This window comes from Cucurbita moschata, unplaced genomic scaffold (genome assembly GCF_002738365.1).
Source record: "Cucurbita moschata cultivar Rifu unplaced genomic scaffold, Cmos_1.0 Cmo_Scf00016, whole genome shotgun sequence".
Lineage (NCBI taxonomy): Eukaryota > Viridiplantae > Streptophyta > Magnoliopsida > Cucurbitales > Cucurbitaceae > Cucurbita > Cucurbita moschata.
In genome coordinates, this window is record NW_019268532.1 from 1775999 (window position 1) to 1802935 (window position 26937).

General features: G+C 37.2%; 7 protein-coding genes across 13 annotated transcripts; 5 read left to right on the top strand and 2 right to left on the bottom strand.

Annotated features, from left to right (window-relative positions):
- The first annotated feature begins 277 nt into the window (after nucleotides 1-277).
- Nucleotides 278-4637, top strand: LOC111453958 (acyl-protein thioesterase 2-like). Of its 5 annotated transcripts, XR_002712333.1 has the most exons (11): nucleotides 279-391; nucleotides 670-768; nucleotides 861-975; nucleotides 2232-2268; nucleotides 2416-2485; nucleotides 2629-2733; nucleotides 3738-3888; nucleotides 3965-4047; nucleotides 4117-4210; nucleotides 4285-4484; nucleotides 4521-4637. XR_002712333.1 is itself a non-coding variant. In XM_023095195.1 (10 exons), the coding sequence occupies exons 2-10, from the start codon at nucleotides 738-740 to the stop codon at nucleotides 4379-4381; spliced, it is 777 nt and encodes a 258-aa protein (XP_022950963.1). In that variant the 5' UTR covers nucleotides 278-391; nucleotides 670-737; the 3' UTR covers nucleotides 4382-4637. The 5 variants fall into 5 exon arrangements, 4 of the variants coding, with proteins under 4 accessions (XP_022950963.1, XP_022950962.1, XP_022950961.1 ...); XM_023095195.1 differs by having other exon boundaries at nucleotides 278-391; nucleotides 670-762; nucleotides 4285-4637; XM_023095194.1 differs by having other exon boundaries at nucleotides 279-395; nucleotides 4285-4637.
- Nucleotides 4638-7572: 2935 nt separating this feature from the next.
- LOC111454402 (TATA-binding protein-associated factor 2N-like) lies at nucleotides 7573-8768 on the top strand. The gene is made up of 4 exons (XM_023095881.1): nucleotides 7573-7686; nucleotides 7772-8143; nucleotides 8348-8443; nucleotides 8559-8768. The coding sequence occupies exons 2-3, from the start codon at nucleotides 7773-7775 to the stop codon at nucleotides 8439-8441; spliced, it is 465 nt and encodes a 154-aa protein (XP_022951649.1). The 5' UTR covers nucleotides 7573-7686; nucleotide 7772; the 3' UTR covers nucleotides 8442-8443; nucleotides 8559-8768.
- A 3138-nt stretch (nucleotides 8769-11906) lies between these two features.
- Nucleotides 11907-15217, bottom strand: LOC111454694. The gene is made up of 3 exons (XM_023096199.1): nucleotides 15023-15217; nucleotides 13754-13985; nucleotides 11907-12439 (listed from the first exon to the last, which is right to left on the bottom strand). Exons 1-3 carry the CDS (start codon nucleotides 15139-15141, stop codon nucleotides 12140-12142), a joined length of 651 nt encoding a protein of 216 aa, XP_022951967.1. The 5' UTR covers nucleotides 15142-15217; the 3' UTR covers nucleotides 11907-12139.
- Nucleotides 15218-15962: 745 nt separating this feature from the next.
- On the top strand, nucleotides 15963-17221 carry LOC111454507 (transcription factor HY5-like). The gene is made up of 4 exons (XM_023096002.1): nucleotides 15963-16191; nucleotides 16359-16539; nucleotides 16801-16957; nucleotides 17053-17221. The coding sequence occupies exons 1-4, from the start codon at nucleotides 16095-16097 to the stop codon at nucleotides 17092-17094; spliced, it is 477 nt and encodes a 158-aa protein (XP_022951770.1). The 5' UTR covers nucleotides 15963-16094; the 3' UTR covers nucleotides 17095-17221.
- Nucleotides 17222-17968: 747 nt separating this feature from the next.
- On the bottom strand, nucleotides 17969-20087 carry LOC111454506 (adenine nucleotide transporter BT1, chloroplastic/mitochondrial). Its single transcript, XM_023096001.1, has 3 exons — nucleotides 19196-20087; nucleotides 18698-18859; nucleotides 17969-18612 (listed from the first exon to the last, which is right to left on the bottom strand). Exons 1-3 carry the CDS (start codon nucleotides 19703-19705, stop codon nucleotides 18139-18141), a joined length of 1146 nt encoding a protein of 381 aa, XP_022951769.1. The 5' UTR covers nucleotides 19706-20087; the 3' UTR covers nucleotides 17969-18138.
- Nucleotides 20088-21449: 1362 nt separating this feature from the next.
- Nucleotides 21450-22167, top strand: LOC111454241 (EG45-like domain containing protein). The gene is made up of 3 exons (XM_023095644.1): nucleotides 21450-21594; nucleotides 21667-21946; nucleotides 22027-22167. Exons 1-3 carry the CDS (start codon nucleotides 21480-21482, stop codon nucleotides 22031-22033), a joined length of 402 nt encoding a protein of 133 aa, XP_022951412.1. The 5' UTR covers nucleotides 21450-21479; the 3' UTR covers nucleotides 22034-22167.
- A 1256-nt stretch (nucleotides 22168-23423) lies between these two features.
- Nucleotides 23424-26541, top strand: LOC111454235 (pentatricopeptide repeat-containing protein At4g21065-like). Of its 3 annotated transcripts, XM_023095633.1 has the most exons (3): nucleotides 23424-25554; nucleotides 25681-25774; nucleotides 26238-26541. In XM_023095633.1, exon 1 carries the CDS (start codon nucleotides 23565-23567, stop codon nucleotides 25371-25373), a length of 1809 nt encoding a protein of 602 aa, XP_022951401.1. In that variant the 5' UTR covers nucleotides 23424-23564; the 3' UTR covers nucleotides 25374-25554; nucleotides 25681-25774; nucleotides 26238-26541. The 3 variants fall into 3 exon arrangements, with proteins under 3 accessions (XP_022951401.1, XP_022951400.1, XP_022951399.1); XM_023095632.1 differs by lacking the exon at nucleotides 26238-26541 and having other exon boundaries at nucleotides 23424-25599; nucleotides 25681-25831; XM_023095631.1 differs by lacking the exon at nucleotides 26238-26541 and having other exon boundaries at nucleotides 25681-25831.
- Nucleotides 26542-26937: the final 396 nt, after the last annotated feature.

Sequence of the window (26937 nt, forward strand, 5' to 3'; positions counted from 1 at the left end):
AAAAAAAACATGTAAAAAGCAAGAAAATGACGGATTTCACGCACGCCCTTCACTAAAAACCAAGAAAGTTAGATAGTACAGAGAAAACAAAAAGGGCAAATAAGTAATTTCACAGAAACTATAATAGCCGTTGTTTCTGGACTATCCGAGCCACTTCGCTTCATTCGGCGTTTCAAGGAGTAAATATGAACATAACAACAGAAAAAGAAAAAGAAAAAAGAAAAAGAAAAAAGTAAAAGCGCTTTTACAAAAGAGGGTGAAAAACTGTGAAAAGCCCAAATGCTTTTTGTTTGTTAAAAAAATAAAAACACTTAAAAACCCTTTAAACAAATTCGAACAGCTCTTCCAATTCTCGCCGTCATCAATGCTTCGCTGAACATTCATCTTTTTGGTCTGTAATTTCATCGCTGTCTTTTCATTCCTTTTGCTTCAAAATTTTCATTACTTCTTCTTATTTATGCTTATATTCCTCGCCTTGCTTGTTCTCTGCAATCCCTTTTGTTCTTGTTCTTCGTTTTATGCCATTATAGCCTTGTTTCTTCTTTGCCCATTAAGATTTCAAGCCTTTTTTTAGTGTTTTAGGGACATTTGGGGCTGTTTATGGGTAGTAGCTAATGTAAAATTCATGGGTTTTTGTTCAAATTTAGGTTCTAAAACCTTTCATTGCAGGAACTAATTCAAACTCCTTCAACTCGTATCCTCTGTTGATAAGGTTCCAACATTTTTTGGGCGAAACAATGAGCTATAACAGCTCTAATATGGGTTCTGGTTTGTTCATTTTGTTTTGAACTGGTTATGATCTTTTGTTTATGCATATGGGTTAATGGGTTTTGCTTAACTTTTTGTTCCATTATGGTCAGGTAGTAGAACTGGTAGGATGGCCCTTGAATTTGGGCGGACCCATGTGGTTAGGCCTAAAGGGAAGCATCAGGCAACCATTGTTTGGCTCCATGGCCTTGGTGACAAGGGCTCAAGGTACTAATGGCTTGTCTTCTTTGAGCTATTTTGCTAGTTTCTAGTTGGCTTAAAGCAGGGTTAGGCAGATATTGTCCTCTTTTGGTTTCCCTTCAAAGCTTTAAAACGCGTTTACTAGTGAGAGGTTTCTACACTCTTGTAAAGAATGTTTAGTTCTCGTCCCAACTGTAGTGGGATATCACAATCTTGGGCCCAGCGTGGCACATCTACTGTTACTAGATATGGTCCTCTTTGGGCTTTCCCTTCTAGGTTTCCGCTCAAGAAAAATGTGTCTACTAGAGGTTTCTATACTCTTACAAAGAATGTTTCGTTCTCCTCCCCAACTATTGTGGGATCTCATAATCTACCCCTTTGGAGTCTAGCGTCCTCGCTGGCACATTGCCCGGTGTCTGTCTTTGATACCATTTGTAACAGCCCAAACTCATTGCTAGCAGATATTGTCCTCTTTGGGCTTCCTCTTCCGGGCTTCCCCTAAAGGTTTTTAATACGCGTATGCTAGGGAGAGGTTTCCACACTTTTATAAAAAATGTTTCGTTCTCCTCCCCAACTGTTGTGGGATCTCACAATCCACTCCTTCGGGGCCAGCGTCCTCGTTGGCACATCGCCCGGTGTCTGGCTCTAATACCATTTGTAACAACCCAAATCCACTGTTACTAGATATTGTCCTCTTTGGGTTTTCCTTCCGAGCTTCCCCTTAAGATTTTTAAAACACGTCTGCTCAGGAAAGGTTTCCACACTTGTGTGTACTCGTTGAGTTGAGTGTAAAACACTTAGAAGTGGCTGAGTGAGGGAATGTCACTGTCTTGTCCTATCTTCTTGTATAGAAAGTTTGCAAAATGCCATATTCCTTTACTCAAGATTCTTATTAAGGTTTTTGCCTCTATGTGACAAATTCATGAATGGGGACCACATAATGTTTTGTTTTCTGTTCTTGAGACTTAGGTAAAACCAAAATCAATATAAAATAATGCCTATTGTTATGAATCTAAATGATATCAGACGTTTACATCATTTAAGGAGGTCTGGTTTTTTTCTCATTATTAGGTATCCAACAAGAGTGTGGTCCCATTTTCAAATGTTTGGAGGCTGTTTTTGGTGTATTATTTCATCGTGATCGACAAACTTAACGAGTCGTTTCGATAATTTTGTCGTTATTGAATTTTAGAAATTTTAGTTGCTTGAGTATATGTATGTTGTGGGGAATTGTAGAAGTTACGACGTAACAAAGACCTCTAATTTACCGTTTCCTTTTTCAGTTGGTCTCAGCTCTTGGAAACTCTTCCTCTACCGAACGTAAGGCCACGTTTACATCGACCTAAATCCTAGTTTTTAGAATGTTCGAGCATGTGAACTTATATAGTAACCTTGATCCCATGAAGTCTCAGGTGTTGTGTTGTTTAATATGATCAATTAACAGAGCAAATACAAATTTTGTTGCAGATTAAGTGGATTTGTCCTACCGCTCCTACTCGTCCCGTAGCGTTATTCGGTGGATTTCCTTGCACTGCGTGTAAGATATTCATCTTGGAACGTTTAACTATTGATCTAGTTGAAAAAAGCCCGAGTTTGGCTTAATCTGGTTCGGGAATGTTTGGCTCACGAATTCGACTTGTATAGATTTAACATTTTGAGACGTTCGTTGTGTCGTATCAGGGTTTGATGTGGGAGATATCTCAGAAGAGTCTCCTGATGATTTAGAAGGCTTGGATGCTGCAGCTTCGCATGTTGCTAATCTTTTGTCTACAGAACCTGCTGATAGTATGTTTCTTCTTCAAAACATTTTTGAGCTACCAACTACTGTGTGCTTACTTACCTAAGAGATTTTTGTGGGCTAATAAATATTAATATCTTCCCTTTGTTGTATCGGAACCGTTTTCATTGAACGTGCTGTTAGTGTTGCCACTTAACTCGTGCATCTATTCAGATATTAGTTTTGTGAGATCCCACGTTGGTTGGAGAGGAGAATGAAACATCCCTTATACAGGTGTGGAAACCTCTCCCTAGTAGATGCATTTTAAATACAGTGAGGCTGACTTTGATACGTAATGGGTTAAAGCGGACAATATTTGCTAACAGTAGACTTGAGCTATTACAAATGGTATCAGAGCCAGACACTGAACAGTGTGCCAGCAAGGATGCTGGTGGCCCCCAAAGAGGGTGGATTGTGAGATTCCACGTTAGTTGGAGAGGGGAACGGAGCATTACTTATAAGGGTGTAGAACCTCTCCCTACCAAACCTGTTTTAATAACTGTGAGGCTGACGGCTATACGTAACACGCTAAAGCAGGCAATATCTATTAGCGGTGGGCTTGGACTATTACACTGAATAGTGTGCCAACAAGGACGCTGGCCCCAAGGAGGGTGGATTGTGAGATTCCACCTTAGTTGGAGAGGGGAACGAAGCATTACTTACAAGGGTGTAGAAACCTCTCCCTACCAAACACGTTTTAATAACTGTGAGGCTGACGGTTATACGTAACGCGCTAAAGTAAGCAATATCTGCTAGCGGTGAATGTGGGCTATTAAAGCCAAATACTGGACAGTATGCCAGCGAGGACGTTGGACCCTTAAGGAGGGTGGATCGTGAGATCCTACATTGGTTGGAGAGGGAAACGAAGTATTTCTCATTAGAGTGTAGAAACCTCTTCCTACCAGATGCGTTTTAAAAACTGTGAGGTTAACGGTGATATGTAATAGGCTAAAACTGACCGTATCTGTTTGAAGTGAGCTTGGGATCTTTTAACTCTGCAATCATTCAACAGTTAAACTAGGTATCGGAGGCTTCAGTATGGGTGCTGCAGCCGCTATTTACTCCGCGTCGTGCCGTGTTCTTGGCCAATATGGAAATGGAAACCTATACCCCATCAACCTTAGTGCAGTTGTTGGCCTCAGCGGCTGGCTTCCCTGTTCAAGGTTTGATATCTATTGAAAGCCTATGTAGATCTTTGTTGTCAAGAACACATTTTTTAGCAGCCATTTTTTGTTGCAGATCTTTGAGGAACCGGATCACCGTGTCGCACGAAGCTGCAAGGCGTGCTGCGTCTCTGCCCATGTTACTCTGTCACGGTTCAGGTAAATTATAACATAAATTTGTTCAAGCTACATGAGAATCAACCTCATATTACAGGCGGTTCGTTACAGGTGACGATGTTGTTGCTTACAAACACGGGGAGAAATCTGCCCAAACTTTAAGTTCAGCTGGTTTTCGTAATCTAACGTTTAAAACCTATAACGGGTGTGTTCTTATCTCGACTTTCTAAGCTTCTCACCTTATATCTCTGCGATTAAAAATGGGATGCTGCAATGCAGGCTGGGCCATTACACCATTCCTGAGGAGATGGATGTTGTTTGTAATTGGCTGACAGTAGTTCTGGAGCTCGATGGCTTACGATTGGTCGACCGTTGAAGTCGTTGGAGAAAAGTATGGCGACGACGAAGACCATTTGAGGTCTGTAGTTCTTTGATTTTGGTTGGTTGATTAGTAAAGAATAAGGTATTTGGCTTTGTGGTTTCTGGTGTTTAGCAAATCTGATAAGAGCTTGTTTTTTTAGGCTAAGTTTGGGGGTATACGAATCTGAGAAAATTTTCAATGTTGTTGTAATCTAAATATAAACCCTTTTCTAAATTTGGATGTAACATGTAAGCTTCTGCTACTTATAACTCCTGATCTTGCTTTTTTTTTATTTTTAAAAAATTAATATTTCCTTTTATTTTATCATCTAAACTAAAAAATAAATTTAATTTAAAGAATTAAAATATAAAAAACTTTTGGGAAATATCTTCCCGACTTTCTATTTTAATTTTTATCTCTACGAAATTTATAATTTATTTTTGTAGAATTGGAGCCGAAATTTACAATATTTCTATATATATTTAAAAAATATATGCGAATTCTCAATAGAAATTCTATTAAAAAAAAATCCTAATAAATCTAATAATATTTTAATGTTGGAACATAATTTTTATAAATTTAAAATTTAATATTATAATATAGTGTTTTACATTATTTTATATATATATATATATAATAAGTTAGTTTGTAGGTTAATTCACTAATTTTCTTTTATTATTATTATATTGGAGATTATTACGTCAGCTTAGAATGGTGCTGAAACATACATGGGCCGAATGTAGCCTTTTGGGCTGGTGAGGCTTAAAATTAAATGGGCCAAGACCAACAGCCATTATCAATTAACTAAGCTGAAAATTGGTGGCCCAATGGGCTGAAACATATATGGGCCGAATGTAGCCTTTTGGGCTGGTGAAGCTTAAAATAAAATGGGCCGAGACACCAACAGCCATTATCAATCAACTAAACTGAAATTTTCGTGGCCCAATGGGCTGAAACATATATGGTGCCTAATGTAGCCTTTTGGGCTGGTGAGGCTTAAAATTAAATGGGCCGAGTCCAACAGCCATTATCAATCAACTGAACTGAAAATTTCGTGGCCCAATAGGCTTAAACATATATGGGCCGAATTTAGCCTTTTGGGCTGGTGAGGCTTAAAATCAAATGGGCCGAGACTAACAGCCATTATCAATCAACTAAACTGAAATTTTCGTGGCCCAATGGGCCGAATGTAGCCTTTTGGGCTGGTGAGGCTTAAAATCAAATGGGCCGAGACCAACAGCCATTATCAATCAACTAAACTGAAAAATCGTGGCCCAATGGGCTGAAACATATATGGGCCTTAAAATAAAATGGGCCAAGACCAACAGCCATTATCAATCAACTAAGCTGAAAATTCCGTGGCTAATGGGCCGAATGTAGCCTTTTGGGCTGGTGAGGCTTAAAATTAAATGGGCCGAGACCAACAGCCATCATCAATCACCTAAACTGAAAATTTCGTGGCCCAATGGAAAAACATTCCACGGCCCAGTTAAAGCTGCGCAATCTTTACTTTTATTTCTCACAATTTTTTTTATCTAAAATAATAAGGCTGCAAATAAATAACATATTGAATGAATTTTAAAATATAATTTAAAAAAAAAATTAAACATTAAAAGCTGGATATTAATTATTAGGAAGTCTTTATAGGGGGGAATGAATAAATAGTTGGGGACTTTGAGGGCATAATGTAAAAGATTTTGGAGGACTAAAAAGTAAAAGAAAACACGTAACTTTTATCATTGTCATGACGTTTTACTCCCATTCCCCTCTCACGTGCACACACCCCAACCCCATATTTACCCTAAACTCTTTTACCATTCTATTTTTACTTTTAACCGCACCTTCAATTCAACATGAACAATAATAAATTTTATTAAATGTTTTATAAGTATTTGAATTTGTTATTGCATTTTTTATTTTTATTTTTATTTTTAAATTAAATTAAAAAATAATAATTAAAGGGTGTGGTGATATTGCATGGAAGCGCTCCTCCCAAGAAGAGAATCGAATCAGTACTCTTCTCCCTAATGCCTTTATTTTTGCTTTTTTACACTTTGCTTCAGCCTTCCTCCTTAGTCCTTTACCCTTCCCCAAGAACAACACCCAAAACAAGATGAACTATAGCGTTAAAACATTCATATAATTCAATTTAAAGTAAACCCATTAGATTAAATGATTGAATTAATTGTTGTTTGATCGAGTGTGATGTTCGAGTAAAAGAGAGATACATGAATGAACCAATACTATAGTTGAATAACAGTGATTTTGAATAAGAATATGTCGATTACGAAATTCTTAAAATAATCGAAAGTTACTACCTTTATTAACAATATGCATATCTTTTTGTGGCTTAAGCATAGGAACGTGTTTAATTATATGTTGGATTACCTCCTAAATTTTTTTTTATAGAGAACATGTGAGACGTGGGACGAGGATGTTTGAACTCGTAGGTTACATTGATCATATGTTGCCACATCACCATGGGATGTGGATTTGGTCTCATGAGGTTCATATCAACGTGGGTTAGTATAGGATTGGGTTGTGTTAGATCCCACCTGAGTTGGGGAGGAGAATGAAACATACTCTATAAAAATGTGGAAGCCTCTCACTAGCATACGCGTTTTAAAAACCTTGAGGGAAAGCCTGAAAGCCCAAACATGACAATATCTGCTAGAAGTGAGCTTGAGTTGTTACACATAGTATAAAAAACAGATACCCACCAAACGGTGTGCCACCGAGGGCGTTGGGCCCTAAAGGAAGGTGGATTGTGAGATCCCACATCCAGGCTCAGAAGGAGGATAGATTATAAGATCCCACATCGATTGGAGAGAGCAACAAATGCTAGCAATGACGACGCTTGGCTTCAAAAAGGGGTTGATCGTGAGATTCCACATCGACAGGAGAGAGGAGTCTGAAAGAGGTGGATTGTGAGATCCCACTGTCGATTGGAGAAAGGTTGCAAACCGACTCTTCCACCCGATCAAAAGAATGTCAACTTTCAAACCGATCCGAATTTGTCCACCAGACCAAAAGAATGTCAACTTTCAAACCGACCCGAATTTTTAGCTTTTCAAAAATTCAACCCAAAGCTACATTTATGGTACGAGTTGGATAGTATTAATTGGTCCAATTATCTGATCATATAAATATTCTTATATATGAGTAATCCAAATGGACCAGAAGGTATTTAAAAAAAAAAAAAAAAAAAAAAACTGTTTAGCGGTATAAAAACCACCACCACGGGCTCTACCACCAGAGAAACGTGATCGTTCAGGCCATTAAAACCACCACTACTTTCACCCTTCTACTTCACGCACAAGGTAAGCTTTCGGTTACTTCAAAACAAACCAAAAAAATAACCATTTTTAATTGGGACTAAATATTTCAAAATAATCACAATTACAGGATGAGCCGCCCTGGAGATTGGAATTGCAGGTCATGCAACCATCTCAACTTCCAAAGGAGGGACTCCTGCCACCGCTGTGGCGACCCTAGGGCTGACTTCGGCGGCGCTGGCTACGGCGGTGGAAGAGGTGGTTCTTCCTCCTTTGGGTTCACCACCGGCCCCGACGTCCGCCCTGGCGATTGGTACTGCGCTGTCGCTAACTGCGGCGCTCATAACTTCGCTAGCCGCTCTATCTGCTTCAAGTGCGGAGCCTCCAAGGATGAAGCTTCCGCCGCCGCCTACGACGGCGATTTGTCCCGAATCAGAGGCTTTAACTTCGGCGGTGCCTCCAACTGCCCTGGATGGAAATCTGGTGATTGGATCTGTGCCAGGTAGGATTCCCAATATTTCCATAAAATTTTCAATTTTTTTTCCAATTTCCATTTTAGTAAATAAACATTTATGTCTTTTTTTTAAAACTTTAAAATTCTCTATTTTAATTCTTTCATCTTTCAAAAATAATTAAATTTGATTATTATTATCAATTTATCATTTTTTTTTATAATTAAATTATTCCCAAAATCCTGAAACCACAGATCAGATTGCAACGAGCATAACTTTGCGAGTCGAAGGGAATGCTTCAGATGCAATGCGCCGAGGGATTCCAACAGCAAGTCACCATATTCGTAGAGGTAATTAATTAATTTAATTACCATATTCGTATTATTTTTTAATTTTTATATTAAAATTACTAATAAATGGGATTTAGTTAATTATTTATTATTATTTTGGGAATATTTTGCACAGGTGGTGGAAATGGAAGGAATAAACTCTAGCTAGAAAGAAGAGAAGCGTTTCTCATGGTACCTGAACGTCGTCGTTTTGTATTTTTTTTTTTTTTAATTTCAAAAGTAGCTTAATTTCTGCATGCATGCAGAAAGGAGTTTAATGAGGCCCCTTCCCTTTTGTATCCAATTTTATAATTTATATTACTACCCATCTTTTATATTTTATTAATTGGTAGCTTCACTTTATGTTATATGCTTGCCTCAAAATAATAATTTACATACTTTAATAAAAAAAAGCGGATAATAATAAATCACTTTACTGTTTGATTCCGTTCTCGAACAATGTTTTTTTGTCTAACAAGAGGTGGCACTGAATCATTAGAATTTGCTCGCAACCCTGTAAATGAAACAAAACATAATAACTCCAAAATTAGGAGGGCTTGATTTGGAACTTTTAGCAGATTTGGTGAAAATTTTTAAATGAAGTATGTAAGTGAAGACAAAATATGGTTAGAAGACTCGAGTTGGTATGTGGGGATAGACAATTTTTAGAAACAATTCAAGGCATATAGGTAACGTGACTGTTAGATGAATGTCGGGATTATCGTGTGTCGAAGGTAAATTTCAAATTCTAATATGAATTTTGGACGAGAAAAAAATTATGAAGCTAATTGTTAAGCTAATATGAATTTTAAAATATGTTTGTTAAGGAGAGGTTTCCACACATTTATAAGAAATGATTTATTTCCATCTTTAACCGATGAGGGATTTCACAGTCCACCTCCTTTAGGGGCCAACGTTCTCGCTGACACACCGTTTAGTGTTTGACTCTTATATCATTTATATTGGGCCAAAACGGACAATATTCGCTAACAGTGGGCTTGAGTTGTTACATATGGTATCAAAGTCAGACACCAGGTGGTTGGAGAGGGTGGATCGTGAAATCTCACGTCGGTTGGAGAGGGGAACGAAATATTACTTATAAGGGTGTGGAAACCTCTCTCTGGCAAACACGTTTTAAAATCGTGAGGTTGATGACGATTTGTAAATTTGAATTAATGACCGAGGCCCACTCAAAGTTTTTAAAACAAAAATGAAAAACAAGAGAGGATAGAATTTAATCTGACCTAAACCGATTCGATCCAACCCAGTCCAATCCGATAGATTTTGTTTATGGTTCTAGAAATTGGACATAGGATTCCATAAGCTTTGAAAGTATTGGTTGCTCCCTTCATTGACCTTTTGGAGAGATCATGAATTGGTCAAAAAGTGGTAAGAATAAACATTCATTAGTGTCTGCCTACTACCCTCCATTACATAGCTTTTACCAAAGAATCACTTTAACACTGAGCTTTATGTTACTTCATGCATATGCCTTAGCTCGCCTTTAATTATTATTTTTAGTACGTACCCTCGCCTTTCAATCATGCAACCCAATTAGTTCTAATTTCTCGAGTTTTTTTTTTTCCTATAGTTATTTTTTCATTTATAACCGCTCGAGAGAAATGAAATCTAACGTGTGCACTGGTTTCAGTTATTTCGATTGAAGGTAATTTCGGAATTTGAAAAATGTCGAATTATTAGATGGGTAGCTTGTATGAAATATTGTACTCGATAAATGTGGTCCTAAGATTAGGGTTTGGATAAAAAAAAAAATCTTTTGAAGGGTTTACTTTTATAAAATAAAAATATAAAGAAATCTTTGTTGGAAAAATCTTATCTGTTAAATCTAACAAAGACAAGACATTGTAAAGAAGAGCTTGTTAAAGAACGAGGTAGAGAAACTCTTTAATCATGTGCTTAGATGATGCCAAGTAGGCCCGAAAATACACTATCAAAATCAGAGATCGAATGGATATTGCTACCAATATATTAAACACTTCTATGAATGATTAGATAGTTCGATAGTTTGGTCTTATCTAAACGTGAACTGATTTTGTATTTGGTTTCACTAAAATGAGACCCTTTGTAAGCTATTTTTATAGCTTAAATATGGTAAGTTTTGGAATTCTTGCACGATTTTCATAGATCGTGAAATTCATTTAATTTGAACAAAAAAAAAAAATATAGTTAACCAAAGAGTTAAGACAACGAAAGTCGATCACACCTAAACATCATTCTAGCAATATGGCATTATAGAATGAGAAATAAGCCGAACATCTAACATTGCAACATGACACTCTGTCTCTTCACCTTATGTTAGGATTCTTTTCCGCTTGCATTTTTAATAATCTGGAGATCTTGTCATCATATTAATTGTTAGAGATAACTGTAATGGTCGAGAAAGAAAATTAATATTGAAAATCAAAATGGGTCCAACATTTTAAAGTTCTCTTCCCATTCCCATTCCCTTTCTTTTTAGCCATATGAATATAGGAGCATTTATAAAGCTCTTTTTTACTAAAGTATTTTGCTTCCCCCAACTCCTTTTCTTTTCTTTATCGATAGTACACTAAATCACATTATGAAAAATGTATCTTTCTAGAGCTCTAATTATTAATGCATGCATGGCTCAGATTCCTTTAATTTTTTTTTTTTTTTTGGTATTTTCTTTTTATCCAATAAAAAAATATTAATAATATACACTTATTCTATCAAATTCGAGAAAAAATTTAAATATTAATTTTATTCACAAAATTTAAGAAACACGTAAGCCATTAAATTTTTATCTTTTAAAAGCAATATTTTTCATCCTTTTTATAAATAATGGTGGACCATACATATTTTTTTTAATTCATTTTGATAATGATGAAAAGAAAATATTTTTTAGTAGTATTGGAAATCGATAGGTAAATACCTTCCTATATATATATCACAATTAAATTTATAACAGCAACTACACCCTAAACCATAACTAAGAACAACAAAGAGAGATCCAATTCCATAGCAAGCTAGTAGTATTATGCACAAAGAGATGTTATGACAAAGCACACTCCAACTAGGGGAGATATAATGACTCGAGCTTCTTCTCTTAAACTCTATCACCTGTATTAATGTCGTGATGCATTATAGACCATAAAAATTCTGCATTTCTTTGGAATATTCAATGTGGTCGGTAGAAGTTCGAGTATCGTCTTTCTTAAGAAAATAGTTAAATCTTAGCTAACTAAAACTATGTGAAAAAGTATATAATAAAGAAATTCATGGGTAGAATATAAGAAAAATTAATAAATGGCTATCACAAACTCGAAAAAGTATTCAAAAAGTTGAAGGGTAGTTTTGAAACCTGTATGATAAATCTAAGATAATATGGTAACTATAAACTATTTAAATTAAATTATTGTCCAAATTGGATTTTTAAAAAAATTATTTTTTACCATTCAATCTCGTCAATGGTTCGTCTTTTCCAACCCAATAATTGATGAACTTGACTAAAGTTCTCTTTCTGATTCATACAATTGAACCAAATGGATGCAGATCTACCTATTCAAATTGGGAAAGTGGGGAAGTGCTGGAAAGAATATCTAGGAAGAAAAGTGTATGCATATCACGACACAACTAATAGATCCAGAAAACGGGAATTACATGCCTAAAAAATCTTTGGATTGGTCAGGAGTAAGAATCAAACATAAAACCAGTAGAAGGAAATTTCATTTCGACTCACTTAAGCTTAGATTTTGATGAGCTTTGAAGTGGCTTTGCAATTGGACGAGCAGGGGCACTTCTAGCTGCTACCTTCTTCAGATCATACTTGACCGAAGAGAAAGCACAGATCATGGCAATAATCATCGTGGGATAAACATAAACAGTTTTGGCAGGATCTGTGTTCACAGGTTTTCCGAGGATTCCTTCCTTAACAAGACCCCAAATTACCAAGAGACTTCCAAACATGCTCATCCTTCCGGGCTTCAAAAGACCCACAAAGGCTCCAGCCACTGAAAAATAGCTTCCGGCAAGAACCTGGGTAGAAGGACAAGTCATCTGTCTGAGTAACTAGTTATTAATTTACCAGTTGATTCAATGTATTACCGAGCCCTCTCTGAAGAAAAGTAACAGAAGAAGGGTTTAAAAGGGGTTCTGTTTATTTTTCTTTTAAGGGCAAAGGTGGAATACTTTTATTCATCTGTGAAATGATTGGTTCATCGGTCTACATACATGTACGTATGATGCAGAGAAACTCTCAGTAGGAGTTTAGGAGGGATAAGGAATGTGAATGTAGGGGGTTAGACTCTATGGCACTTTTTGTGTGAAGTCTCAATAGGAGTTTAGGAGGGATAAGGAATTCTCAAGTTATCCCTTAGCAATGCACCTGGTCGTGTGAATAAACAAATATGGCATGTCCGAGGTCTTGAAGGAGAAATTGCAGTAAGAGCAGCAATGTATGACAACAACTTGGAAAGCTACTAGAAGTCCAATTTGCAGTCAACTACCAAATGCATCTTAAGTTAAAACCAAATCTGCAAGAATCATTGGTTACGCATCCAAATCCTAAGTTGGCTCCTAGATTCATTGGTCCCGTTTAGGTTAATGAGAATATTCGCTCAGTAGCTTATCATCTGTTTTTCGCAAACATGGTCGTTGTTCACCCAGTTTTCATGTCTCCCAATTATGAAAGGATGTTGGAAAAACTTCTCCAGAGTTTTCAGCAAGTCTCTCTTCTTATATAGTATTGGTGGGGAAGACAACTGAGGCATTGGGAACTTCACAATCAGACCCAAAAGTCATGGAGGTTCTAATTTGACGGGAACATGCATCTACAGTGGATGCAACAATGGTACGTTTCTCTGCCTTTGCAATGCAAATGCACAATTCCTACTTCGTCTGTTATTTGGGCTGTGGGTGGTGCTAGATCCCGATAGTATAGTAAGTAATCATAGGAGAGTAAGGGATCGGCTTAGAGTTTAGCATGTATGTATGTAGTGGGACTAAAAGTAACTACTTAGTTGGATTGACAGAAAGGGTATGCAATCAGAGAGCGTCTAGAATATGCACAACAAATGGGCACTTTTTGGGTAAAATCTTGGTGTTTAGGAGGGGCAAGGAGCTCTTGAATTCTCCCTTAGCTGTGTGCTTCTCTATGTGAATGAATAAAGGAGTTCTATCAGATTCCCATATGATTTCCAAAAAGGAAACTCCAGGTCCCCAGGAAGTGTATTTGTTAGCTAACCATGTTGAGAAAATTAAAAATAACCAGTCATTTTTCGGACAAATATAAGGGCTTGAATCCAAGATAGACTGAAATGAAAAATAAACAAGGAGGTTAAGCAAAGGAACCTCTAAGCGTTGAAGATCAGTCATAGCAGAGGCTTCCTTAATATCGGTCAAGTTATAGACGTCTAACAAGCTACTCCAGCTGGGCACCGTCAAATTCATGACAAGGCCATTCACAATTGCTCCAGGATAGAGAAGTGCCTTAACTACGGGTGCAGGAAAGACTTCACTTGCAATCAACTGGGATGAAGTCACGTGCAAAGGGGTTGTACACATGCCAGATCTGCATGGGACCCTGAGAGGACATGGATTTTAATTATGTAATGCTCATATACATCGTACACCAAAGGCTACATGGATTTTCGAGATTTGCAGAAAAGAAATATTGTATTTTCAAGCCAAGAGTCACAACTCCAAAAACTGGAAAGTTGTTGTATGGAATGTTGGAAGGAATATATAGCTAATAACCGATGAAGCAAAGAGTAAAATAAAGCAAGAACATCCAGCCATTCATTTTCTTTTTTGTCACAAGGTTTATTTCTAGATTCGTAAGCATATCAGCAAACAACCATATTAGGCAGTTTCCCTTACCATATCCAGAGGACATGGTGATGAAAGTGGTACTAAGAGGAGTTAAAAAAATCAACAGTCATTGATATAAGGAGAATGGAAAAATTTCAAACAGAAGCCAAATACTACATATTGATTCTGTTAAGGTCCATTCTTTCAACACAGCCATTCCATTAATTCCCACGCAGAGGAATCACTTGCAATATGCAAATCATTAAACGAAGATACAAGCATGAAACCAAGCAAATAAACTGCATACATGAAGATTCAATTAAAAAAGAAATGGCAAAAATTCAATCAATTCAACCTTTTCATCCCATTCTCAAGCACTCCCCTCCGGTATGTCCTCGAACATTAGTTTTAATTCACAGAAAAAAAACAACACATAAACTACTCACATGGACAGGAAGTGCTTTAAACCCTAATCTCCTGCTCTAACATCACGTTAAATGACAGTCAACTGTTAAGCTATGGAAATTCAATCTTCACAGATCGTTTGTTTCTGAGAATCAGATATTCAAACACAGGCAAAGTCTGATCAAATAGGACAGAAATACAACAGAAACAAAAAGATCAACAAAGAGAAAACAGCAGAGTGACAGTTACAAGCCACGACTCTCACATAATCCTCAAAACTTTAACGCTAACCGCAGAGAGTAAACTAACTAAAGAGGATCAGTGCTAAACAGTTCTACCATCCGAGTAACTAAATCATATGAACTGTCGAAGTGCAAAAAAAAGGTAAAGAAACTGAAAACACACCTGAAGAGCGGGATCTGGAGAATGATGAGGAAGAAATAGATGCGAGAAGCAATTGATGAAAGATTTCTGATCCAACTTTTAGATGCTGTTGATGACGACGATGGCATGGATGTTGCCATTGTTGACACCACGAGAAAAAAAAAAAGGTCAGATGAGGGAGATGGAAGAAAGAGGAACTGGTAATTGCGGTTTGCAGGATCCAAGTTTCAAAGGGTCGAATGAGAAACAGCTGAGAGAATGTTGAATGGGCTGGGCCTCTGTGTGGATCGGGCCCATCTTCTTGCTAATGGGCACAAGCCCAAACCTTCAGCAGCCTTTCAACCAAGCCCAAGCCCAAAACGAAAATTTGGTAGAAGTTACATGAATAGCCTTGATTCATTTTATTTATTTATTTATTTATTTTGCATAAATAGATAATATTAAATTATAAATAAAAATAATTAAAATTATTATTAAAAGATTTTTCAATTAAATACTAAAATGTGTCTGTCATTTTTACTTTTCCGACAGCCAACAAAAACCTTTAAGAATTTAAATACAAAACATTAATGTAGTGAAGGTTAAAATCGACTATTCATATAAACTAAATTGATTTATTTATTTATTTATTTTCTTCTTTAAAATAGCACAATTAATTTTCCATTTCGAAAATTAAACACGAAAATAATTAACTTTAAATAGTACGGGATCCTTCTGCCAATGCCAGCAGATGGAGTCGGGGAGTAGTGGTCCCAACTATGATGTCCACCCCATCTTCCAATCCTGGCCGTCTGATCCCAGATCCCATCCAACGGCCTACAAACCTAAACGCTTCCTTCAATAACACCTTTGATTTCCTCAACTTCTCATGGCCGAGACGTGTCCACGTTCCTCTATTATAAACCGTCGGATCAAAATGAATTTAACGGCGTGAATTCCTCCGTCCTCGCTTTCTCAGTTAATTTTCAGAATTAGGCTGCACTGTCCCGCTCTTTCTTTTCTCTCTCTCTTTTCTGGAAAATATCTGAATAAGGGAAAAGGAATTTATCCAGCTGCGTCTCTGTTTGCTTCGAAGCTTTTGATTGACGAAGAAATGCAGGAGCCGGCGACGAGTTCCGCCGCCGCTAGTTCCTTGCCTTCGAGCAGCGAGAGGTCGTCCAGTTCGGCTCTTCACCTCGAAGTCAAAGAAGGTTAATCCAGGAGTTTCTTCATTTGATTCCTCCTGAAATCTGATCGTTCTTTTTCCTTAGTTTATCTGATTGGAGATTGATCTTTTAGTTAGTTATTTACTTAGAGATTTTCCGAAGTTTTGAATGAATTAGATGTTTAGTGAAGACTGAATTGAGTGGAAATTTAGGTATGGAGAGCGATGAAGAGATCCGGAGAGTGCCGGATATGGTTGGTGAATCAGCCGGAACATCTGCCTCCGGGAGGGATACCGGTTCAGTCGCCGGTCCGGACCGGGTTCAGGTGTCTCGGGATGGTCAAAGGAAGAGAGGGAGAAGTCCGGCTGACAAAGAAAGCAAGAGACTGAAGAGGTTAGCAAAATGTGTGCCATTTTGATATAGTCCGTTTTTTGAGGGTTAAATTACAAATTTGAATCTATGAACTTGATAAATTTTACCATCAGGTCCTTCAATCTAATGAAATTTCAAATTTCATAATTAATTTTAGTGTTCAAATCCAGAGATTCAGATCTTATGATCTCTAGGGGATGGGGAAGCGCCCCCGCCCCGTCCCCAGAAATTTTCTCTTACTTCATTGATTGTTGAAGCTATTTTTGTTGATTTTGAGTAAAGATTGCTGAGGAATAGAGTATCGGCACAGCAAGCGAGGGAGAGAAAAAAGGCGTATTTGAATGATTTAGAGGTAAAGGTGAAGGATTTGGAGAAGAAGAACTTGGAGCTTGAAGAAAGGCTTTCCACTTTACAAAATGAGAATCAAATGCTTAGACAAGTACGTTTAATTCATTTCTGTTTCATAATTATAATTTTTATTTGAATCCATTGGCCCATAAAGGAATGTCGGCGCGTTTTGATTGAAACTTGTAGATATTGAAGAACACAACGACAAGTCGGAGAAGTGGGGAATGAGAATCGTGATGGAAGAAGAAAAGGCCGAAGTATAGAAAGTGAGAGGGAGAGTATTTTGTTACTGAACAAATATGATAAAATCCTACCAAACTTTGGTAATTTATCCTTCCGTTGATTTTTTCTTAACTTTCTTCTGGGTTTCTTATCTTTTTCTCTTCCCATTTGAAGAAAAAGTAGCTAATTTGCTCTTAATGAGTTAGATTGACAGAATGTTAAACAGTTTGCCTGTATAAGCTCGAGACAATGAACTGTGAACTCGAGATACAAAACTCTTTAAGGATGATCGTAGATGATAGATCAAACAAAGTAAGATTGACAGAATGTTAAAAGTTTCTGTATAAGCTCAAGACGATGAACTATGAACTCGAGATACAAAACCCTTTAAGGATGATCGAAGATGATAGATCAAATAGAGTAAGATTGACAGAATGTTAAAAGTTTGTCTGTACAAGCTCAAGACGATGAACTGTGAACTCGAGATACAAAACCCTTTAAGGATGATCGTAGATGATAGATCAAACAGAGTAAGATTGACAGAATGTTAGAAGTTTGTCTGTATAAGCTCGACACGACAAACTATGAACTCGAGATTCAAAACCCTTAATGATGATTGTAGATAATAGATCAAACAGAGTAAGATTGACAGAATATTAAACAGTTAGAGACTGTATAAGCTTGAGATGACGAACTATGAACTCGAGATGCAAAACCCTTTAAGGATGATCGTAGATGATGTTTTACCGAAAATCTGTGGATTATTCTTGTTCTTGAGGACCTTGTCTTCAAGTTCTTGTTTTTTCATGAGGTGGAGCTGTGGCTCCATCCATGGAGCTTGACCAACCCTGTTACTTTTATCTTAAGAAGAAAAGCTGCCTTTCTCTAAGATGGGTCATAGCAATGGCTTGTTAACATTATCAACTAACAGCTTATCCATTAAGAGATCATCCAAATAAATTCAGCTCTAGAAACACCAGAAGTTTATGTTGAAAAATGGTGAAAAGAACAAAAAAACACTAACAGAAAACAAAACTGTGGTTCCTATCTCTACTCTTCTTGGTCATTTTCAATAAGGATCCTCTTGCAGGCCTCATAACACATGAAAGAAATCCCAGCAGCGGGTACCAACTTCATACAGCTGGGGCCTAACCCTTTGTATAATCCTGGAATGCCTTCTTGCTCGAATATACTAACCAGTGCATGAATGACATTCTTATAGACCTGTCTTCCGCTTAGGGCTCCCACCTGCATGTGCTTGCGTGCTACCTCGAGCGGGAATGTAACACTGCTCGAGAAGGCACCAGCCGCAGAGCCAATCAAAAGGGTTTCGATGTTTCCAATCCTCTCTTGCTTAAACACTTTCCTATAGGCCTTTCTTAATGTGTCGTATGCAAAGTAATTAGTTGCAGAATATGGAATTACTCCAATCAGACTAGGAGCAAGGCCTCTGTAGAGTTCAGCAGGCCCTTCTTCTCTAAGTATCTTTAAGAATGCATTGAATAGCCCGTCGTATACGTCTCTCTGCATCATTCATAAAGCTCTATATACCATTTTCTCATACCAAAAAGGATAAACTGTTGCTTATATGGTTAAGTTTAGTAAGTACCTGTATAGTCAATCGGGTCTTGAGTAGCTCTAGAGGATACGTGCAGATTGTTGAGCTAACTCCTGCACATGCCCCAGCAAGAAATGAGGCTGATATAGGAAGTTTTGGTGGCTCACCAGGTTTAGATGACAGATTCTTGTTGACTGTGTCGTACACAAAGAGCTGCACATGGAGTGATGAAGTGTTATGAATAACGAGTCTGCACAATAGTATCATATTGTCCACTTTGAGCATAAGCTCTCGTGGCTTACTTATACCAACAAAAGTGTATTCTTATAAACTCATGATCGTTCCTTAAATTAGCCAAGGCTCCCTCCCAACGATCCTCGACAAGTAAGTTTCAAGACTAAGCATTCAAGATACAAAATGAGTACCTTAGAAGCCACAAAAACAAGCCATAAGCAACAGATAAGCCACAACAACAACAGATAAGGATACAGAATCCAGCTATTAATCCCCACCCACCAAAGACTAAGCATATCAGAGAGATTACAATACCTCAATGGCCTTGCTAGGAGCAACACGAATGACGTTAACAAAATTTCCCCTAAACAGCCCCTTCCACCCATCAGTTTGCATGATATTATGAAACACTTCTGTGGTAGAATTTCCACTACTCCCCACCATTAGATGTGTCCTTATGGTCTCTAATGGCGCCACGCATGTCCTTGACACAGCCCCAGCAACAGCCCCACTAATGAGCCTCCTAAGTGAAGGATTCGCAACTTTAACTTTCAATCTAAGGCCACCCTTCCTCTTCTTCACAACCCCTTCCTCTTCATCAGCCCCAGGAATTCGAAACCCCTCCACCCAAGATAAGTACTTCATGTGAAGTTTATTGCCGCCATTGTTGCGGGGATTGGAAGAATCTGGAGAAACTCCGAAGCCCACTCCCATCTGCCCCACGCTTGCGAACAAGCCACCAGGTAGAACAGTTTCATCCTGAAATCGACATTGAGATCCCAAACCAGAAACGGAGAAGAACCCATCGATTTGGTTCCTACCCATGAATCAAAACCGAGAAAGGAATCTCTTAACAAGGAAATTAACTCCAACCCGTTTGAAATCCTCAAAATCTCTCAAGAGGGTATTGAAAAGAAGGAAGAAATCAACGAAGAACACCCATTTTCAGAGGCGGAAAATTCGAGGAACAGATATCATACGACACAGAGGCGTATGAACTTGAGTGGGGTTGGTAGCCAGGTTCTTCCGTAATGGAACTGAGATTTGATTGAAGGGATAATATTCGAATTCGAAGGGGAGCAATGGAAAATCGCCAAAACCTAAAGGGGAAAGGAAGAGAGGTGGATGAGTCTCTCTTCGCCAACCCAACCAGTGCGGCCAAACGCAGGTTTTGAAGGAAATGTGTTAAGTGGAGGAATAATAGGCTGCTTTGTTTGCTTTATTCGTTCCCAAGCCTGCCCTCTGGCTTGGTTCGAACGACTTGGTTTATTTATTTATTTATTTTTGCTCTTCATTAATTTGCTTAAAAAATTTCATAATTACCCTTCAACTTTATTATTATTTTTTAAAAAAAGACCTTTAATTTTTTAAATATTTTTAAAATACCTTTCAATTTAAAAAATATTTGTTAATATTTTTTAATTGTAAGAATATTAGTTAATTCTCTTTGATTTCAATTTTTAAAAAAAAAATGTTTCTTACTTTTATATTTAAAAAATATTCATCAACTTTTAAAAATAGCATTAATATCTTTAATATTTATTTTTAAAAAAATTCTAACATGATCATGTACCTCTTCAAGTTTAAGGGTATTAACGACATAATATCTACCACTCAAAAGTGTGAATAGATATGAAAATATTATTACTCAACGAAATAATACAAAGTTATAGAAAATAGAATTGGAGTAGAAGGTTCTATCTTCATTGATATTCACAACGTTTAAATATGATATAAGATACCAACTAATACCTACAAATAATGAAAATATAAATTAACTAAATCTTGAGAATAAAATAAAATAAAATATTCTACATAAATAGAAAATATTAACTGATCCGTAATATTTAAGATATATTGTATAACTAATATATTCTCTAAATATTACGAATATCTTAACTAATTTAAACAAACAATGCACTAAATTTTGACATATTAACGGTAAAAAAGTTAACAAAATAAAATATACTACAAATCAAATCATAAACAGAGAAATATTAACAGATTACTAATATATATATATATATATATATATTTTTTGTATAACTCATATATTCTCTGAATATTAATTGATTTTGACTAATTCAAACTAATAATAAGTTAATTGATTTTGACTAATTCAAACTAATAATAAGTTGCACTACATTTGACGTCAAAAAATTAACTTTGTTAAAATTTAAGGATAATAATATTATTTTTAAAGCTCTAGAGTATTCTTTTTAAACATGGTACTAACAATCTGCTTAAGAAGTAGTAAAGAGAAAAAGCATCTCAATTCTCTACAAGAAACTATTGAATAAGTCAAATTGAAATTTTGTAGCGTTTAGTGACACTGAAAATGATGTTAGATGTGCGTCTATCATCGTTTTTTTTTTTCTAACGATAAACATATCGGTCAAAGTTTTGAAGAGTAATTTTCCAATTCATTTCATTTCTCAAATGATTAGTAGCACTTACCTTTTCCCAAACCTAAATGTGATAAAACCAGAATCAAATGATCCTCTTCCACTTTCTACCATTATCCAACTATATAAGCTCACTACAAAATCCCAACTTTCTCATAAGTTCATACACGAACCCGAACACGAACAAGCTTATCATGGTACTTCAGGCAACAACAATGGCTCTCCTCCTCGTCGTCTTCTTCTTCACGCACATTTCCATGGCTCGAGGAGACATTGGCACGGCCACAGCCTATGGCCCTCCATATCTACGTAAGTAAATGATCAAATGATTTTAACGATAATTGAATGGTGATTGACATTTTAATGGGTGTTGTGTTGTAGCCACCCTATGTAACGGGAACCGCGTCGATCAGTTCCCACCTGGCAACCTCTTCGTGGCGGTGAATGAAGGGCTCTGGGACAACGGCGCTGCTTGCGGTCGACGTTATAGATTAAGATGTTTGAGCGGACGAAATCACCCATGCAAGACTGATATCATCGAAGTTCAGGTGGTGAACTTCTGCCCCAAGTCCCCGTGCCCCTCTTCCTTTCTCATGTCCAAAGAGGCCTTCGCAGCTATCTCTCGCCTCCCCAATGCTAGACTCAACGTCGAGTATATCGAGTACGTAATCTTCTCTCTTCTTCAACATCGAGATTAATTATACATAACTGATTTTGATTCATTTGTTGGTTTCTATGCAGAATATAACATGTCGGGTTTTGCAAAGTACTTCAAAGCATAATTTCCTATGTAATATAGGAAAACCAAATATACATAAATACGTCACATTTTGTAATGTTAACCATTAAATATGGTTCGTGATAAACTTTTTTTTTTGCCAATATACCTATATCATCCCGAGCATCCTTGAAATGACATTTAATAAAATACTTCTTTTAAAAGTGTAACGGTTAAAACCTAAGATTTAGAATTCAGATTTGGCACATGATGACCCCGACATTCCCTTACGACATAGTCATATTACTTACCTGTCGCTTCTAAGAGTGAAGACTATCATCACAGACCAACACATGTCATTTCAACACGTTTTTTCGTCACTTAAGTTAAAGAAGATGCTGATACGAAGAACCTAGTTGAACTTAAGCTTATAGGCAATCATCCAACAAATATACAAAAATCTATCTGGGTATCGTATTGACATATGGGCGCTATTAGACATTTTTTTTCAATACCTCGTTAAGGAGGGTAAAAAAAAAACATCGATGTAATTCTTCGTAAGTGGGAGGTCAGATAAAAAAGGGACATATGTTTGAACGGTTGAAAGAGTCGATCTTAAAAATTAGTATTGATAGGATTACCGAGAGTTCGAATCCCTCTCCTTCCATTAAAAAACACGACATTTAGGTTTGTGGTAAATATTTGATAATTGATGATTTTGACTGGGAAGGATACGGATAATGTTTTCATAAACTAAAATAACATGTTCTAAAAATTTAAAGCTTATTACAAGCATGAGTACAGTATTATGACGGCTTGTGACATGATTAGGAAATGTTGACCAATGTACACCTTATCATTTAAAATAAAGTCAAAGTGGTACACTCTTTTAATGATTATTTGGAGTAAGTCAAAGCATAATAGTAAGCGCAGATGTAGAACGAGGTCAACTCCATTACAAATTGCTCGAGTCAACTCGAAAAGGACAGATAGAGTTACTAGAAGAATTGGTTTGTGTGCAACTATAAGTAGTAGTGATGAGGATCGTGGAAGGTAACCTTCGTTCCAACATTGAAAATGACAGGTTCTATTAGACTATATTTGTAAGATCTCACGTCGTTTAGAGAGGAGAACGAAACATTACTAATAAGGCTGTGAAAACCTCTTTCTAATAGATATGTTTTAAAATATGAGGCTGACAACAATACGTAACGGGCCAAAGTGAACAATAATTGCTAATAGTGGGCTCGAGCGGTTACAAATGGTATCAGAGCCAAACACTGAGCTATGTGTCAGTGAGGGCGTTGGCCCCCGTAGCACGAAGTATTTTTTATAAAAATATGAAAATTTCTTTGTAACATACGCATTTTAAAACCGTGAAGGGACAGGGCCACACCAAATTGGGAAACATGGAACAAAATAAGGCCAATATCGGCCTGATTAGGGGCGATGAACATTTTTGTCTCAAAACAGGCGAAACTCTGTTAAACCCACCAAAAGAGAGGTTCGAACCCACCGAATGAAGCTTTGCAGAAGAATTCATGCTTCCGCACTTGGCTAAATGCAATCTCAATTTCTATTGCGTGTAATCAGCAATGCGGCAGCTTCAAGATCCAACCCTCGCGCGGCGGAGCAGAACTGTTTAGCGCTGCTTCAGGCCTGTAATTCGCTACCGAAGCTCACCCAAATCCACGCTCACATCTTCAAATTGGGCCTCCGCAACAACCCGCTCGTCCTCACCAAATTCGCCTCCATTTCCTCTGTTATCAATGCCACCGATTACGCTGCCTCCTTCTTGTTCTCTGCCGAAGCCGATACTCGGCTTTACGATGCGTTTCTATTCAATACTCTCATTAGAGCCTTTGCCCAAACTGGTCACTCGAAGGCTAGGGCACTGTCTTTGTATGGTATTATGCTTCACGATGGGATTTTGCCTAATAAATTCACTTACCCTTTTGTTTTGAAGGCTTGTGCTGGCCTTGAGGTTTTGAGTTTGGGTCAATCGGTTCATGGGTCGGTGGTGAAATTTGGGTTTGATCATGATGTTCATGTTCAGAATACTATGGTTCATATGTACTCTTGTTGCAGTGGTGGGATAATTTTTGCCCGCAAGGTGTTTGATGAAATGCCCAAGTCAGATTCTGTGACTTGGAGTGCGATGATTGGAGGGTATGCTCGTGTGGGGCGCTCCACTGAAGCAGTGGCCTTATTTAGGGAGATGCAAATGGCGGAGGTTTGCCCGGATGAGATCACTATGGTCTCTGTTCTTTCTGCTTGTACTGATTTGGGTGCCCTTGAACTTGGGAAATGGATTGAAGCTTATATAGAGAGACAAGGAATTCAGAAACCAGTAGAGGTTAGCAATGCACTTATTGATATGTTTGCAAAGTGTGGCGATATTGGTAAAGCTTTGAAGTTATTTAGAGCTATGAGTGATAAAACAATAGTTTCTTGGACTTCTGTGATTGTTGGCATGGCAATGCATGGCCGTGGCCTGGAGGCTATTTGTTTGTTTGAGGAGATGATAGGTTCGTCCAGTGTTGCTCCAGACGATGTCGCCTTTATCGGGTTGCTTTCCGCTTGCAGCCATTCGGGACTAGTCGAAAGAGGTAGAGAATATTTCAATTCTATGATGAAGAAATACAAGCTTGTTCCTAAGATAGAACATTATGGATGCATGGTGGACATGTATTGCAGGACTGGACTTGTGAAGGAGGCTCTTGAGTTCGTTCATAACATGCCGTTCGAGCCAAACCCGGTGATTTTACGAACGCTAGTCAGTGCTTGTCGTGGTCATGGTGAATTCAAGCTTGGTGAAAAGATCACCAAACTGTTAATGAGACATGAGCCTATGCATGAGTCAAACTATGTTTTGCTGTCCAACATTTATGCAAAGATGTTCAATTGGGAGAAGAAGACCAAAATTAGAGAAGTGATGGAAGTGAAAGGCATGAAAAAGGTTCCAGGAAGCACCATGATTGAGATAGATAATGAAATCTATGAATTTGTTGCTGGTGATAAATCTCATAAACAGTTCAAGGAAATTTACGCGATGGTGGACGAGATGGGGCGAGAGATGACGAAATCTGGATATCGACCTTCGACATCGGAAGTTTTGCTCGATATCAACGAAGAAGACAAAGAAGATACTTTGAATAGGCATAGTGAAAAACTGGCTATTGCATTTGGTCTTCTTAATACTCCACCAGGAACTCCGATTCGAATCGTAAAGAATTTGCGAGTTTGCACCGATTGCCACTCCGCTTCGAAGTTCATCTCGAAGATTTATGATCGTGAAATCATAATGAGGGACCGTAATCGGTTTCACCACTTCAAGGGTGGGCTGTGCTCGTGTGGAGATTTCTGGTGAAGTTAAAATAGCGCCACCAACGTGTCTTCCAGAATCGATGTAACAATCCAAGCCCACCACTAACAGAATTCAGCCACGTTCAGTTGCTTTTGCTTGGAAGGTTTCTTTGCCGCAACCAAAATAAGAAGCTAGTTTCTTCAGCTGACAGCTTGATCTCAAAGGCGATCGAACGAACAACTCGGTAACGTTCGACTTATCTTCAACTCCATTGTAGAAGATCTTTCAAGTAATCATAGTTTATGCTTAAAGGCTCTAGAACTTGATTCTTCCAAGTTATGAACTTCTCAATTCAATCTGAATTTTGCAGGCATGTCAAATTTCACTCTGTTTTGTTCAATCATTAAGGAAACTTCATCAAACACAGCACAGGATGCAGAGACTCTGAAATTATGAAAATCAAGGTAATTCCTGTTGAACATGATTAAGGTAATTGATTTACTATAAAGTCTGGATTAAATGATACGAGCCTTCCCACCTCGGGGAACGTGAATAAACCATAAAGTCATATGAGTATAACTCAACCGTAATTAACAGGTAGGTTAAGAGTAGAACAATTATTGGAAGTAATTTAGGGTTAGATGCACAAATAAAAGCAAAGTTTGTGCGTTTGGTGAGTCTCCGGTGGAGATGCCAAAAGTAAATGCGCTGTCTTCAATCTCTCTATGAATCGCTATCCAATTCCATTGAGTTCCCAAACAAGGTAGGTAAGCTTGTACCAACCCATGGAATTATCAAAAGTGTTTTTTTAAGCTTAAGAGAAGGTCCTACTGTGAACGAGTTTCGAGTTGAAACTGACGATTCGAAAACAAAATTAGAGACTACAGCTTCTAAAACCAATACTTTTATGCTTGTTCTTTGTTTCAGGGATGGTTAACCAAAAGCTGTGAGACCGAGTTTACGAGGTGAAGGAGAAAAGTTGTGAGTCCTTCTTATAATGCTAGGGACGATTGTCCGAAGTGCAAGCGTAAACTCGAACTCAGATAGGATAAGATTGTGCGTGTAGGGCCCTTTTAATCCGAATGAAGAGAGGGCTACTAGAACCGAAAAATCAAGCTAGTCTGAAGATGAATTGAAATTTTGGTGACGTTTAAATTAGCATTAAGTATTCTACCAAAATTTCAACGTGTTAATCTTTTCAAGCCCAACAAGTTTCTTTTCAATCCTTAATAATTAGAAGAAAGCAAACCCTTTTCGGACCTAACAATGAATAAGACCCATTGAATATTGTCTTTACCAATAATTAATATATATATATATATATATATATATATATAACTTTTGTAGTTTTGTCCATGGTCCATGCTGTGTACCAACTTTAAATATTCTATTTTAATAATTTTAATTTAATATTTAAAATCTATATTAAGATAATAATTATATTTTATTTATTAATCATTTAACAAAAATCGAAATTAATTTTTCTATATAAAACAGAATAAAAGAAATATAAAACAAAAATCGAAATTCTCATATTTTAAAAATACATAAACTAAAATTTAAAAATAATATATATATTAAAAATTATAGACCATCAATTTCGAGCACTGAAGCAGTCAATGGTGAC